General features: G+C 46.7%; 1 protein-coding gene across 3 annotated transcripts in view; it reads left to right on the top strand.

Moving 5' to 3' along the window:
* The window catches only part of LOC106566890 (plexin-A1), a 274,998-nt gene that overhangs the window by 23,130 nt on the left and 235,199 nt on the right, over positions 1-16,669 (top strand). For all 3 annotated transcript variants that reach the window (XM_014135443.2, XM_014135442.2, XM_045693144.1), the window contains exon 2: positions 11,865-13,229. In XM_014135443.2, the coding sequence (XP_013990918.1) occupies positions 12,057-13,229 (1,173 nt within the window). In that variant the 5' untranslated portion in view covers positions 11,865-12,056. The remainder of the gene's footprint in view (positions 1-11,864; positions 13,230-16,669) is intronic.

Below are 16,669 nucleotides of genomic sequence, written 5' to 3'. Positions count from 1 at the left end.
TTTGGTATGTAGTGTTCTGTGTTTGTTCTGTAGTGTTCTGTGTTTGTTCTGTAGTGTTCTGTAGTGTTCTGTGTTTGGTATGTAGTGTTCTGTGTTTGGTATGTAGTGTTCTGTGTTTGGTATTTAGTGTTCTGTGTTTGGTATGTAGTGTTCTGTGTTTGGTATGTAGTGTTCTGTGTTTGTTCTGTAGTGTTCTGTGTTTGGTATGTAGTGTTCTGTGTTTGGTATGTAGTGTTCTGTGTTTGGTATGTACTGGTAGTGGACGTGAGGTCATGAGTCCAGTCTGGGACAGGATATTTGATCCTTTTAAATCCCTCAACTCAGGAGGATTGGAATGAATACTGTACATAGTTACTCTAAGATACTGATTCTGGCAGAACCCCCTGCCTTTTATCACTGTGAGGGACTGTGTCTGGTAAGCTGCACCTGTTACCCCATGAAGCTGTTCCTGTGTGTTTTGGATGTGTGTGTGAGTGTGTGACACAGCGTGTACAGGATGGAGAGGCCTAGCCGTCTGGCTTCTTCAGTGGCCAACTGAATTGAACTGCCATTGAGTCATTGTATCCTTGACGGGGCAGAGCTGCTTGTCCACGCTAATCCTGTTTGACCCAGAAAAAACACAAGTGTGTGTGTGTGTGTGTGTGTGTGTGTGTGTGTGTGTGTGTGTGTGTAGGCAGCTGTCAGTGAGGTCACTGTGTCAGGCATGGAATGTAGTACAGTATAAATGGAGTGCAGTGTTCTAATCAGTGCCTTGCATGGCGAGCAGAGGCACACTGGACCACAGCAGCAGCCACACAGTCAGCCACAAAGTCAGCCACACAGTCAGCCACACAGTCAGCCACAGTCAGCCACACAGTCAGCCACACAGTCAGCCACAGCCAGCCACACAGCCAGCCACACAGTCAGCCACACAGTCAGCCACACAGTCAGCCACAGCCAGCCACACAGCCAGCCACACAGTCAGCCACACAGCCAGCCACACAGCCAGCCACAGTCAGCCACACAGTCAGCCACACAGCCAGCCACACAGCCAGCCACACAGCCAGCCACACAGTCAGCCACACAGCCAGCCAGCCACACAGCCAGCCACACAGTCAGCCACACAGCCAGCCACACAGTCAGCCACACAGCCAGCCACACAGTCAGCCACACAGTCAGCCACAGCCAGCCACACAGTCAGCCACACAGCCTTACTATTAACAGCCGTATGGCCCCATGCCCTTATGGCCTCAGTCAGCAATCAGCCCCCCCCCCCTTCCCCCCTAACAGAGATATCAATCTGTTCCACCTCAACAAGACACTCTATAAACCTTATCAAAACATACACGTAAATGAACCCAATGTCGGCACACTGAACATGAACCCAATAACGGCACACTGAACATGAACCCAATAACGGCACACTGAACATGAACCCAATAACGGCACACTGAACATGAACCCAATAACGGCACACTGAACATGAACCCAATAACGGCACACTGAACATGAACCCAATAACGGCACACTGAACATGAACCCAATAACGGCACACTGAACATGAACCCAATAACGGCACACTGAACATGAACCCAATAACGGCACACTATCTGCCTCTTCATCCTGTTAAATATTCCCACTTAGGGGAATTTAAACCTTAACGTTGAACGTTTTCAACACAAATATGTAAACTGTTGGGAAAGGAACATCATTCCTTATCTCTCAAATTGCAGATTTGTTGTCCTCCCGAGTGGCGCAGCGGTCTAAGACACTGCATTGCAGTGCTATAGGGGTCACTACAGACCCAAGTTTGATCCCAGGCTGTGTTGCAGCCAGCTGCGTCCGGGAGACCCATGAATTGGCCCAGCGTTGTTCGGGTTAGATGAGGGTTTGGCCGGCTGGGATGTCTTTGTCCCATCGCGCTCTAGCTACTCCTGTGCATCCACGCTGACCTCAGTTGCCAGTTTTACGGTGTTTCTTCCAACACATTGGTGCAGGTGGCTTCCGGGTTAAGCGAGCAGTGCGGCTTGGCAGGGCCGTGTTTCGGAGGACGCATGGCTCTCGACCTTCACCTCTCCCAAGTCCATTTGGGAGTTGCAGCGACGGGACAAGGCTGTAACTACTAATTGGGGGGAAAAAGGGGTAAAAATTACCAAAAAATATGAATAATTGCAGATTTGGCAGTTGTATTTTGTTTGCTCTCTATGTCCCTGTCAGCTTTTTATTGTCCAGTGAAGACCCCCTCCCTCCCTCCCTGCCTTTCTGCCTCCCTCCCTGCCGGTCTCCCTCCCTCCCTGCCTGCCTCCCTCCCTGCCGGTCTCCCTCCCTCCCTGCCTTTCTGCCTCCCTCCCTGCCGGTCTCCCTCCCTCCCTGCCTTTCTGCCTCCCTCCCTGCCGGTCTCCCTCTCTCCCTGCCTTTCTGCCTCCCTCCCTGCCGGTCTCCCTCCCTCCCTGCCTTTCTGCCTCCCTCCCTGCCGGTCTCCCTCCCTGCCGGTCTCCCTCCCTCCCTGCCTTTCTGCCTCCCTCCCTGCCGGTCTCCCTCCCTGCCGGTCTCCCTCCCTCCCTGCCTTTCTGCCTCCCTGCCTGCCTTTCTGCATCCCTCCCTGCCTGCCTCCCTCCCTGCCGGTCTCCCTCCCTCCCTCCCTGCCTTTCTGCCTCCCTCCCTGCCGGTCTCCCTCCCTCCCTGCCTTTCTGCCTCCCTCCCTGCCGGCATCCCTGCCGGCCTGCCTCTCTGTCTGCCTGCCCGTCTTCCTGCCTTCCCCCGTCCCTGCCCTGGTTAAGTCTCTGGCCCGACCTCATCCTGCTAAACCACTGCACTCGTTACTTTAGGACTTTCATGCCAGATTGACTTGTGTTGCTGCTGATATGGTGATTCTGCCTTCTCATCGGAAACAATCTCCTGTTATGATGGATTTTTCTGGGCTGGATTGAGAGGCTTGGCCCTGTATTCATATTAGTATTGCAGCTGGGAAGCTGGCAATGTTTTCTGACCAATCTCACTCTGTCCTTTCCTCAATCCCCCTCCTCTCTGTCTTTCACTCCATCCATCCCTCCTCTCTCTCTGTCACTCCATCCATCCCTCCTCTCTCTCTTTCACTCCATCCATCCTTCCTCTCTCTCTTTCACTCCATCCATCCATCCTCTCTCTCTTTCACTCCATCCATCCCTCCTCCCTCTCTTTCACTCCATCCATCCCTCCTCTCTCTCTGTCACTCCATCCATCCATCCCTCCTCTCCCTCTCTTTCACTCCATCCATCCCTCCTCTCTCTCTTTCACTCCATCCATCCCTCCTCTCTCTCTTTCACTCCATCCATCCCTCCTCTCTCTCTTTCACTCCATCCATCCCTCCTCTCTCTCTGTCACTCCATCCATCCCTCCTCTCTCTCTTTCACTCCATCCATCCCTCCTCTCTCTCTGTCACTCCATCCATCCATCCCTCCTCTCTCTCTTTCACTCCATCCATCCCTCCTCTCTCTCTTTCACTCCATCCATCCATCCCTCCTCTCTCTCTTTCACTCCATCCATCCCTCCTCTCTCTCTGTCACTCCATCCATCCATCCCTCCTCTCTCTCTGTCACTCCATCCATCCCTCCTCTCTCTCTGTCACTCCATCCATCCCTCTTCTCTCTCTTTCACTCCATCCATCCATCCCTCCTCTCTCTCTTTCACTCCATCCATCCCTCCTCTCTCTCTTTCACTCCATCCATCCCTCCTCTCTCTCTTTCACTCCATCCATCCCTCCTCTCTCTCTGTCACTCCATCCATCCATCCCTCCTCTCTCTCTTTCACTCCATCCATCCATCCCTCCTCTCTCTCTGTCACTCCATCCATCCATCCCTTCTCTCTCTCTGTCACTCCATCCATCCCTCCTCTCTCTCTTTCACTCCATCCATCCCTCCTCTCTCTCTTTCACTCCATCCATCCCTCCTCTCTCTCTTTCACTCCATCCATCCCTCCTCTCTCTCTTTCACTCCATCCATCCATCCCTCCTCTCTCTCTTTCACTCCATCCATCCATCCCTCCTCTCTCTCTTTCACTCCATCCATCCCTCCTCTCTCTCTTTCACTCCATCCATCCCTCCTCTCTCTCTTTCACTCCATCCATCCCTCCTCTCTCTCTGTCACTCCATCCATCCCTCCTCTCTCTCTTTCACTCCATCCATCCATCCCTCCTCTCTCTCTTTCACTCCATCCATCCCTCCTCCCTCTCTTTCACTCCATCCATCCCTCCTCTCTCTCTTTCACTCCATCCATCCCTCCTCTCTCTCTTTCACTCCATCCATCCATCCCTCCTCTCTCTCTTTCACTCCATCCATCCCTCCTCTCTCTCTGTCACTCCATCCATCCCTCCTCTCTCTCTTTCACTCCATCCATCCATCCCTCCTCTCTCTCTTTCACTCCATCCATCCCTCCTCTCTCTCTGTCACTCCATCCATCCCTCCTCTCTCTCTTTCACTCCATCCATCCATCCCTCCTCCCTCTCTGTCACTCCATCCATCCCTCCTCCCTCTCTTTCACTCCATCCATCCCTCCTCTCTCTCTGTCACTCCATCCATCCCTCCTCCCTCTCTTTCACTCCATCCATCCCTCTCTTTCACTCCATCCATCCATCCATCCCTCCTCTCCCTCTCTTTCACTCCATCCATCCCTCCTCTCTCTCTTTCACTCCATCCATCCCTCCTCTCTCTCTTTCACTCCATCCATCCCTCCTCTCTCTCTTTCACTCCATCCATCCCTCCTCTCTCTCTTTCACTCCATCCATCCCTCCTCTCTCTCTTTCACTCCATCCATCCCTCCTCTCTCTCTGTCACTCCATCCATCCATCCCTCCTCTCCCTCTCTTTCACTCCATCCATCCCTCCTCTCTCTCTTTCACTCCATCCATCCCTCCTCTCTCTCTGTCACTCCATCCATCCCTCCTCTCTCTGTCACTCCATCCATCCCTCCTTCACTCCAGAAGCCTGTATAATGCCACCAGAGTAGTGTGAGGTGAACATGATTTGAACTATTTGTTCCCTCTCTGTAGGCCTTGTAGAATCATTCTAAATAGAAGTCCTATCTTGTTGAAGTATCTGGCTTAACATGTTCTCATCTGCCAAAGGGCTTGGCAGTATAACGTATTTGACTATATACCTGTATTGATGCATGGACAAGTTTGGGTTTTTACTTTACCTTCTATAATGGTGTTTCATGTTTGGTTTTTTAAATGTGATATGCTACTCTGCCTTGTGTACCGTCCATTTTTATAGTTTACTCCGCAACCTGAGTTGTCTGTCTCCGCTCCCTCTCTCTCACGCCATGCTGTTTTCCACACAGACCTAGCCCCGCCCCCGGTCACACAAGGGGCACAGTTATTAATTGAGCAAATGGAGCAGCTGCACCCCCACTTTCAAAATAGGGGTGCACCCCCCACTTCTTACCAGAGAATTATCATGATCCATTGGGTCATTTGTCATTGTCTGTATTAAAATAGATATGTCCAATTTATATATGATATAATTAACAGATTGCATTTTGCACCCTCTCCCCCATCGCCTCAAGATGAATGGTTTTGACCACTTGAAAGTTTTGCTTTGCTCTGTGCGTCACCGTTTTGGTTCAAAGCACTAGCTGCAACACTGGTCTTTAAAATGACAAGGCCCCTGCAAAAGAAAACGGTTTATCTATTCTGTTGTGCTGTTGTTACATTTGTATGGTTGTTTCATGTCTGATGCACTCAGGGTGTGTTGTTCCATATCATTTGAGCAGTGTACACCAGGACACCCTACCTGTTAGAACCAGGATGAGCACAGACATGTCTGATTAGGCTTCACTGTAAGGCAGACTCTGACTCTGAGGAGCCTTCCATCAGCCTGACAAAGTTTGCACCTTTGCAGAAAGCTGCATGTTCGGTAGCTCGCAAGTAGCTACTGAGAAATAATCAGTAGGCCTAATATTATATGATTAAATCTGTAAAATACATTTTGATCCCTGTCATGTGTGCTCCCTCTCCGGCCACTAGGTCGTCAGGCTGCTCGTTATGGAGCACACCTGCCACCATCGTTACACGCACCTGCGCATCATCAGACTCACCTGGACTCCATCACCTCCTTGGTTACTTGCCCTATATATGTCACTCCCTTTGGCTCCTTCCCCAGGCTTGTTTCTGTTCCAGTGTTAAGTCTGTGCGTTGTTCGTGTTTCTTGTTTTGTTTTATGTTGTGTTTATTTATTAAAACACTCACTCCCTGGACTTGATACCCGATTCTCAGCACACATCGTTACAATCCCCAAGCTGTTTACGGGCATTTAACACCATTCTGCATTTCTTACCATCTATTTTCCCAACATCAATCGGTTAAATCACATTGAAATGTTTTCATTCAGTCACAGAAGTAACAGTCCTAGCTGAGCTTCATATGAGAGCACATCAGAGGCCACTTCACAGTTACAATGTAGCCAAGCTGTGTTTGTATGCACCTATGCGCAAAATAAAAAAGCACAGGATATTTCTATGTCGATAAAACAGCTCTGCTTGGCTTGGTAAGTAGGCCTAATATCGACCAAATAAGCAATTTCTACCCTCGTTGCATCAAATATGTGTGCTGATGAGACAAGTTCATTTGAAACATTTTCATGGTGCCAGCACTACAAACAATGGTGCTCAAAAAAGTCCATGTTGGAGGAAAATCAGAACACTCAAGTAGTGTGCCTGCTGAGACTACACAGCTCTTATTCCTCATAATAAAAATGATTGGAAAATAATTTATAGTAGCCTAGTCATGTAACTGCAGATTTGCAGATTTGTTCAAATGTATTTTCTCTCATCTTAAAAAGGCAAGATACTCTAGGTAGTTCATGTTCAACTTGATTGTCCCAAAGGGCAATTGGTTTTGAAGCAAAGGAGCATAAAAAAACAACATTGAACGTATAAACTCCACATGGATGACAATGACACACAGGTCTAGTGAATACAATGAGCTAGCTAGTACATCAAGTCATAGGGCTGACAGCCATCAATATAAACAGTAGTCCTGCTAGTGATCGACATTAGCAGATAACTGCAGTGCTTTTCTTTGTGGTAGGCTACAGTAGAATGATTTTTGTATGAAATTTGTGGTTTTAAGAACCAAAATGCAATTACAGTATGTATGCAGTGCTGTTCTTTGTTTCTATTCATCAAATTAGGCCTACACAATAACAAAATATGCAGGATGTATATGAATAGCTCGACATTTTTGTTGTTGTTGTATGACGTTGCTGGGATTGGTAGGGTTTCATACCTGTCAATTAGTTATTGGGGGTGGGATTTTCAGAGAAGGGAGTAGATTAGTAATCTAGCCATTAAAACACTTTTTCAATATAATATATTCAGGCAAAACCTAAGAAAATAGTTGTGTTCTGTTCATAAATGTGGTTTACAAGATGTTGATTTCAATAATGCTGTTTCCACTTTCCACTTTGCTTCTTAATATACATCCACAAATGTTCTATAATTATTACACTTCTTAATATACATCCACAAATGTTCTATAATAATTATACTTCTTAATATACATCCACAACCGATCTATAATGATTACACTTCTTAATATACATCCACAAATGTTCTATAACAATTATACTTCTTAATATACATCCACAACCGATCTATAATAATTACACTTCTTAATATACATCCACAAATGTTCTATAATAATTATACTTCTTAATATACATCCACAACCGTTCTATAATGATTACACTTTGTGTTTCTTACTGTCTCCAAACAGCTAGTTTGTATTTTTTTAGCAAGTTGTGGCTAAATTGTGTTAGCTGCTAATCACTAGTTAGCTGGCTAGCTAGCTAGATCAAAAATGTACTGAGTCAGTGCAAACATAGTTAGCTAAGACAGCTGTTTGTGGAACAGTATCTTCTTAATCAAAGCGGGAAAAAAGGCAAAGCATGAATATGTTAGCTACATGAAGTAGCTAAGAGAAAACATTTGAATGTAGCCAAAGATTATAGGGCCCCCTAGGAAACACTGACCAAAACTTTGGTCCTACCCTGTCACAATAACTCCTCCCTGGCCTTTTCATTAGTTGTCATGTCAAACAGCACTGTATTCAAATGGCCCGCTATTATATTCTAACTATAGCATTTGAATAATCATTATAGTTCCATGATTCTAACAGTTCACTAAGGTGTTTTAATATAAATCGCAAGTCAAATTGCAATTGGAATATTTGGTTAAAAATAAGGCCTAGATGTTTTACTCTTATCGTGCAGCCCTACGTGGCAGTCTGGAAATGAGTGCAGGAAATGCAAAAATGTATGAAAATGCTGAAAATAATTTTAGCTTGAAGTTTCATTGAACAGTATAAAACAATCAGAATGGGGGAAAGTCCCACTGAAATCACTCAGAATGTATGTCGTGCACTACTCATAAAGAACATGTATTATTCAAAAACATAAAATACTGTCATACCATCAAAAATATGAAAAATATTGTGATATTATATTTTGACCATATCGCCAGGACCTATTCTGCCATAGAACCTCATTTCGGAATATGTATGTGAGAGGGTCAGAATGTTGACTTGAGTGCACCTTTACCCTACACCTCCATGTGTGTCTATGTTAGTGCATCTATGTTAGTACATCCTGTTAGAGAAACAGACTGTATGTATATGTTTCACTGAATACACAAAGCTGTAGCCTTAATGTTTATACTGTTGCTTGGGAGTGCATACTGTATGCGTGTGCATACATACGTGTGTTTACATATCTGTGAAGCATCGATAGACAGAACAGGATGGATAGATGTCTATGCTATAGGTAACTCATCAGGCAGGCAATAAAATCAGTTTTAAAAACAGATAAAACAACACATCAAGGAACAACGTGGACTGTGAAGAGACACACACACACACTATTTTTAATATTGTTTCTTGTTCTTTTTTAAATTGGCCGTATGGTTTTTTAGTCATAGTGTTCTTGGTGTACATTTGTGCTGCTGTTCCTGCCCATTAGTGTGGAGTATTTTGTCATGTTCTATGTTTTGTGTGGACCCAGGAAGAATATCTGCTGCTTCTTCAATAGCTAATGGGGATCCAAATAAAATCATAGAAATGATAAATCATATGCGGTGTGTTACTGCTGTTGCCTGTGGCTTGCCTCTCTCACACAGACTCCGATGTGACCTCCATGTTAAAGATGCAGTGTGTATAAATTTGCTTAAGTATGAGGCCCCAGTTTTGTGGCCGGTGCTGTAATTGATATGCCACAAGCAATAAATCAGTGTTGGCGCTGTGGCTCAGGGGCCATTATCCGAGGAGGCAGGTTGAGCCGAGCCCAGCCGAGCCGTCCGTCCGTCCGTCCACAACATAACCTGCCTCAGTCTTCCTCTGCTAACCACTCTGCTCTGCTCTCTGCAGCCAAACCCATTGATTCATTTATTCTGCCTTGCATTTCCTCTGCCATGGACAGCCCTGTGAGTTCAGGTGCATTTCTGACTGACTGGCTGGCTGGCTGACTAAATAACTGACTGACTGGCTGACTGGCTAAGAGCAGCCATCATCAACATCCTTCGTCTCTCGGGGATGGAAAAGGAATTGTTTTGCCATAAAGAGTAACGACCACTCAGTTCCTATGCTGTTTTCTCCTTTTCCATCCCTCTTCCACTCAACTTCTCTCTCTTCCGTCCTTTCTTCTATCTCTGTCTCTCATCCAGACCCTCTTGTTTCTCTTACAACATCTTAATAGTAACATTCCTGTCGTTAATCGAATTCATATTCTAGATAGCTGATCTCTTTGCGAGACATGAAACAGTTGCTTTTCACTCAATGTTTTCCATTGTTTTTTGTCCCAATTCAGTTAAAGCACTGACATATTCAGTTTTCAGATTCAATCACGGTTCAGGGACAATGTCAAATGAGTTTAAGTGTGGCATTTTCATTGTTTATTTTTTTGTCACAGTGACAGAACGTTGTCATAGTTGTGCACCTGATAGATTGACCTGTGATATATATAATATCATTTTGATGTCTCCATTTACAGAGAAATATCTCAGACTAGTGCACTCGATCCATTGCCTCTGTGTGTTGAGTCACAGATCTGTGATTATAATGGGTACGCATTCATGCTTGTGTGTGTGAATATGAGTGTATGCGTGTGTGATCTGAAGCCTTTCATTGCTCTAATTTACATCAGTGAGTGTGGCATGGCGTGGTGAATGAGTTGAGAGTTGAGACCATGGTGGGTTTTGTGACTCAAACACCAACGGCAGCCATCACACAGCGTGCCCATTGTCTTGATGGGCTGGAGAACAGTGGGTTCATATAGCAGATCATGATGGCTGATGTAAGACAGGGACTGGGAGTTGAAAGCAGTCATTAACTGTCTGTCTGGGCCTGGAGTGTGAGAGAGAGGCTGAAGGATGAAAGAGAGGGTTGAGAGAGAGGGAACGTAACAGGGTCTCCTAAAGCAGCTCCTTGAGGTCTGAGTGGTGCGGTCAACCTCTTTGTTTTGTTCTTCATAGCTAAGCTACTGGTCATTTAACAAAGTTACTGGAATTAATGTAGGTAATTAAAAGGTCATTTATGGCAATCTATGGTAACTTTGGTAATTTATACTTGAATAACTTTAAAAAAATATATATATATATTCATATATATTATTCATTTATTATATCTGTGTTCATATTGTGCATGAGTTTCTAGTGGATAGACCATATGGTTCAAGAGAAAATAGTTAACTTCATGAAAAAAGCAACTAATCAGCAATGGCATTACTTCTATCAAGTCAGCAACTCTTCCAACTACAGTAGTCACTCTTTTCACAACTGCCACCAGTTGGGCACCAAAACATTTACAACAAAGACATATTGACATAGTAAAATAAATAAAAGTGTATAAAAAAATAATAAAGATATTTAATGTGGGAAACCTCATATTAAACATCAATGGTATTCTTTAAGTTGATGGTTTATATTTAAGATAATGTTTTACAGTTTTGTCATTCTATTTTATATTGTAAAATCATCATATTTTATTATTTGATATATTTTACATCCGATAAGGCTACAGAGGGCCAGAGATAATTACAGACACCTGTGAAAATCTGAAGTACCCAAAAAGGCCACTAGTCATGTGATAAAATAAAAAAAAAACATGAAAGTTACCAGAATTCTGGTAGTTTACTGGAAAACTTAAAGTTACCAGTAATATACTCTCCCTTTGCAACCCTAGTTCTTCATTTCCAATGTAATATTTCATTTCTCATCCTGATCCTATTATAGTGTTAGCTTCATCTATTACACAGTAGCGCAATAGAAAACATGAACGTGTATTCTTACAAAGTCGGCCCCCAAAGTCGGCCCCCTCTATATTCAGGCCATACTGACAGCATTGAGAATTCTCTATGTTTGAGTATAAAGGCACTTTACCTTTACCTAAGTCATTCTTTATTGTGATTGGGTGAACTTTCCTATCCCAGTAGCCAGTAGTGGATGTCTTTCTAGCTGTATCTTGCAATTGCTGTGTCCGCCTGCTCCAGTGCTGCAGGTGATGATGATGATGAAGTCAGTGTGTGTAGAATAGAAATGAGCACACACCATGGTCTGTCAAATTCAATCAAAGTTTATTGGTCACGTGCACGCGGTACAGTGAAATGCTTAATGCTTAATGTAGCCTAATGCTCTGTGTTGAGTTAGTGATAGCTCTGACTGGCAGCCTGACATGCTCATTAAATGTTGTATAGGATTCCCCTTAAAGCCCTACTGTAATTAATGAATGTTTATGTGTTATGACTAGTTTTTGCCCTCACCGCTCTGTGTGGCTGGCAGAGCTTTTAAAACCCTAGCCAATCGATATGGAGAGAGCGTTCCCTGGTCCTGTCTCCTAATGTGTTTTTTTTCCTTCTGTTCGCAGGGCTGGCGGCCGAGGCTCTGGGGACGATGTTATAGACGACAGAGCAGAGACACAGAGCCCAGAGGACGCCAGGCCAGAGCTACACCACCATCCCTTCCTTCCTTCAGCCGGGTGTAGGACAGCCACAGCTTCAGTAGAGGAAGAAGAACGCACACACACTCAGGAACCTCTCCTCACCTACCAAAGCCCAACATGATCTGCCACCCCACCCCAGCCCTGGGAGGCCCTCTCCTACCCTTCCTCCTCCTGTTGTCGGGGGTGTTAGCCACCATTCCCAGCGACCTCAGGACATTCTCCCCTCCAGAGGGGGGGCTCACACACCTGGTGGTCCACAACAAGACAGGTGAGGTGTACCTGGGAGCCGTCAACTGGATCTTCAAGCTGTCCAGCAACTTGACCAAGCTCCGCAACCACGTGACAGGCCCTGTGGTGGACAATGAGAAGTGTTACCCCCCTCCTGGTGTCCAGTCCTGCCCCCATGAACTGGCCCAGACCAGTAACGTCAACAAGCTGCTGCTGCTGGACTACGGTCAGAACCGCCTGATCGCCTGTGGCAGCACCTCCCAAGGCATCTGCCAGTTCCTTCGGTTGGACGACCTGTTCAAGCTGGGCGAGCCGCACCACCGTAAGGAGCACTACCTGTCCAGCGTGGCCGAGGCTGGCACCATGTCTGGGGTAGTCATCGGTGGAGACGCGGCCGGGGGCGGGGGAGGGGCTGGCAAGCTGTTTGTGGGCACACCCATCGACGGCAAGTCAGAGTACTTCCCCACGCTCTCCAGCCGCAAGCTGATGGCCAACGAGGAGAATGCCGACATGTTCAGCTTCGTCTATCAGGACGAGTTTGTCTCCTCGCAGCTCAAGATCCCCTCGGACACGCTCTCCAAGTTCCCCGCCTTCGACATCTACTACATCTATGGCTTCAGCAGCGAACAGTTTGTCTACTATCTGACCCTACAGCTGGATACCCAGCTCACCTCGCCCGACGCTAGCGGGGAGCAGTTCTTCACCTCTAAGATCGTCCGTCTCTGCGTGGACGACCCTAAGTTCTACTCTTACGTGGAGTTCCCCATCGGCTGCACCAAGGACGGGGTGGAGTACCGCCTGGTGCAGGACGCCTACCTCAGCCGACCCGGGACCAAGCTGGCGCACTCGCTGGGCATCTCAGAGCACGAGGAGGTGCTGTTCACGGTGTTCGCCCAGGGCCAGAAGAACCGGGCCAAGCCCCCCAAGGAATCAGCCCTGTGCCTGTTCACCCTGCGCCGCATCAAGGAGAAGATCAAGGAGCGTATCCAGTCCTGCTACAGAGGAGAGGGGAAACTGTCATTGCCCTGGCTGCTCAACAAGGAACTAGCCTGCATCAACTCAGTACGTCCAACTTTCACTGTGTGTGAATGAATGATAGTTATCGTGATGATGAAGTGGGTGTATTTTGGTAAAGCACCTCTTTCTGGGTGATGCTTCCGTTTCTATCTTCCTAAATCCAGTGTGTGTGAGAGAGAGGCTCCTTCTGGTCTGTCCCTGGGGACTGGAGCATATGTGCTGCAGGCAGGGAGGTGGAGGGTAGGGAGTAGAGAGTAGAGAGAGCAGACATTCAGCCCTCCTGAGAGCTGCCGTCTGTGGGGGCCTACTCATCCCAGCTAGATCTCAATTAGACACACTCACTGACTCACACATCCACAACATTGGAGTTAGAACTCTATCCAAATAACTCAAGTCAATCAACTGAGTCACAGCGGAAGCAGCTAACCTCATAGGCCTTTTCAGATCGCAGACATATCTGTGGAGATGTCTGTTTTTTTTCTTCCTCTGACCCTCCCTATATCCGCCCTTTCCTCCCCCTCTCTCTCCTCTCCCAGCATCCCACTCTATCCTCTCTCTCCTCCTGTCTCTTTATGGATGCGAATGCAGCCCTCTCCCCTGTCCACCTTAGCTGTGTGTTGCCACATCATTAGGCCGGTGTGTGGGATGTGCGGGCCGTCACTCTGTTTGCTGGGAGTCTTCCAGTTCTTCTGGCTCTAATTGATTTATATAGTCCTGAGGCTGTCGTCTGTGGCCTAGCATGTCACCCCTGTCCCCACGGGACTCCTGGCCTGGAGGCTGCAGGCGCTGGGGTTGGAGCCGGGGCTGGGGCAGAGGGAAGGTCGGCACAGGGAGGGGGAGTGTGAGCATGCATGTTTGATGCCCTAATCACCCAGGCTAGGCATAAAGGCAGGCAGGCTTCCTCTCCTCCTCTCACAGGCCAGGGGAAATACGCAGAACACAGGAATCTCCTGAGAGCTCCCGTGGCTTGAACATCTATTGAACATGGGTCACTTTGATAATGTTTACATATAGAACACATCATTCATTATATGTACAGTATAAATACAGTATACATTATTTTTCCAGTCTATGACATTGCTCGTTCTGATATTTCTTAATTTCTTAATTTTTATTATATGTCTATTTTTTATTGCTAGGTATTACTGCACTGTTAGAAACATAAGCATTTCGCTGCATCTGCGATAACATCTGCAAATTTGTGTACGCAACCAATACAATTTAATTTAATTTAATTTGATTTGGTAGTGTCAGTCTGCCATTTCTCATGTTGCAATCCTATATAGTCTCCCTAATATGTTTTCCTCTGCTAGGGCCAGGCTAGGGCCAGACTAGGGCCAGGCTAGGGCCAGGCTAGGGCCAGGCTAGGGCCAGGCTAGGGCCAGGCTAGCAATGTACAAGGACAGATAGATGTGAGGTTAAATGATTGGTGTGAGATAGAAGTATTTTTCTAAAGCAGGGTTTAACAGTGCCTTGAAGCAGCTCTCGTCTCCCTGGGCCTGGCTCTGTGTCGTGGACATGGGTGGGGTATTCTCTCTCTGTATCTTTCTTTTTCTCTCTCGCTCTCTCTCTCTCTCTCCCTCCCCCACCCCCTCTCTTTCTCCCTCTCTCTCTCTAGCCTACCACGGCCGTGGAGAGGAGAAGAGAGCGGAGTAGTGGGGGCGTCTTCTCTCTGTGATTGGTGCTTGGCAGACAGTGAGCAGACAGCTCTCTAGCGTGTATTAATGGTAATAACCGTGGCTATTCTAATGGCAGGCCGGGGGCAATCTACTGAGGTAACGACGGCAGCATGCCTGACTGGCGCAGATGAAAGGATTACGCTCCCTCCCTTTCTCCCTCCCTCCGACGAGGCTCCTCCATCGACACACACACTGCCGACGTCCCTTCGTCCAGCTCGTACATTATTCACCTGGACTGCGTCTGAAATGGCACCCTATTTCCTTTGATGTGCATAAGTAGTCGTCAAAAGTAGTGCACTATGTAAGGAATAGGTTGCAATTTAAGAGGTAGCCCTGTCCTCACCTTCTGTCATTCAATTGTGCTCGATAACAATCCCCCTCAAATCAGAAGCCCCTCGGCCTCACTAACACCACATACACACAATTCATGTCACCTTCTCTCCAAAACCACAGTGGCTTAAAGCATGCACAGGATGCGCCAACACAGCGCTGGAATATCTATTGGAACAAATGCAATAGAAACAGGGACAGATGGAGAGAGGGAGACAGGGTGAGAGGGAGGGAGAGGGAGAGAGTGGGAGAGATGCACACAGAGGCATATGACAGACAGACGGACAGACAGACAGACAGACAGACAGACAGACAGACAGACAGACAGACAGACAGACAGACAGACAGGCAGGCAGACAGACAGACAGGCAGGCAGGCAGGCAGGCAGGCAGGCAGGCAGGCAGGCAGGCAGGCAGGCAGGCAGAGTAAGGCTGGTCAGACTGTACACTTGATGTCTCTCTTCTGCCCACCATGACTGAGTCACTATATAAGACTATGCATGATATGTAAATGAGATACATTACATGATTGTCCTTTATTACCATCTGCTCTGGTGCTTGTGATTGATCAAGGGTGTGTCATGGGGATATAACGATGATTTTATACAGCCAGACAGCCTCTCCAGGTCGTTAGCATGACCTTGGACTGTATTACTGTATTGATGATCAGAGCTCAGAGATGATTTTACACAAAGACATTTACACCCATAATGAGGGTCTTGACCACCATTTTAACTATCTGTCATAGATTCCGACATGTTTTGTCACTTCCAGTTGGAACATATCGCTGATAGATTCATAATGAAGTCAGCTGACAAGCTGCAGTTCAAGCACATAGTTTCAGCCTGTAGATCAGTACACTGACAGACAGATGACTGGAGTGTTAGGTTGCTGCCTGCTTGTCATGCGCTGCAATGACAGCCGTAATATTGTCTCTACTAATGACAGCTTGATATGGGCATCATGGCCGTCGCCATCTTGAAGGGAGCTATTCCAAAATGGCTCCAAGTGGCCGGCTGCTGATTTTATTAGCTCACTCAAACTCCTCCTCCTTTCCAGTTTACAGCCAGTCCATTGTAATGAAGTACTTAAAGTCCGAAAGTTACGGGTCACCTTTCTTGCCAGCTGCGGGCTCATTTGCAAAGCTGTGTATTGTGTCCATAAAGACAACAGTTTTAGCATTGCTAATGAGCCTTTCAGCATGTCCTCAAAATACATAAAATAGCAAAATAGCAGCGGCAATGAACTCACCAGAGCCACCACCAGTAAAGCCTGCATTCTTTGGTGATGTGTGGAGCTGTGTCACGTCTTCTAGGGCTGTGAAGGAGAAGCATTGGGATGCATAACAGCATTCCTTTGCTCTGTGTATAAACAAGACTCCCACCAAATGTGTGTTCATTGTCTGGGCCACTGAAGTATAGTAAGAACTGGAGACTGCGGTCAACATGTCTGCCCGTTGTTTTCAAGGTAATCTACT

This window comes from Salmo salar, chromosome ssa13, assembly GCF_905237065.1.
Source record: "Salmo salar chromosome ssa13, Ssal_v3.1, whole genome shotgun sequence".
Taxonomy (NCBI): domain Eukaryota; kingdom Metazoa; phylum Chordata; class Actinopteri; order Salmoniformes; family Salmonidae; genus Salmo; species Salmo salar.
Note: the sequence above shows the minus strand (reverse complement) of the source record. Positions and strands in the feature narration are given on the sequence as shown.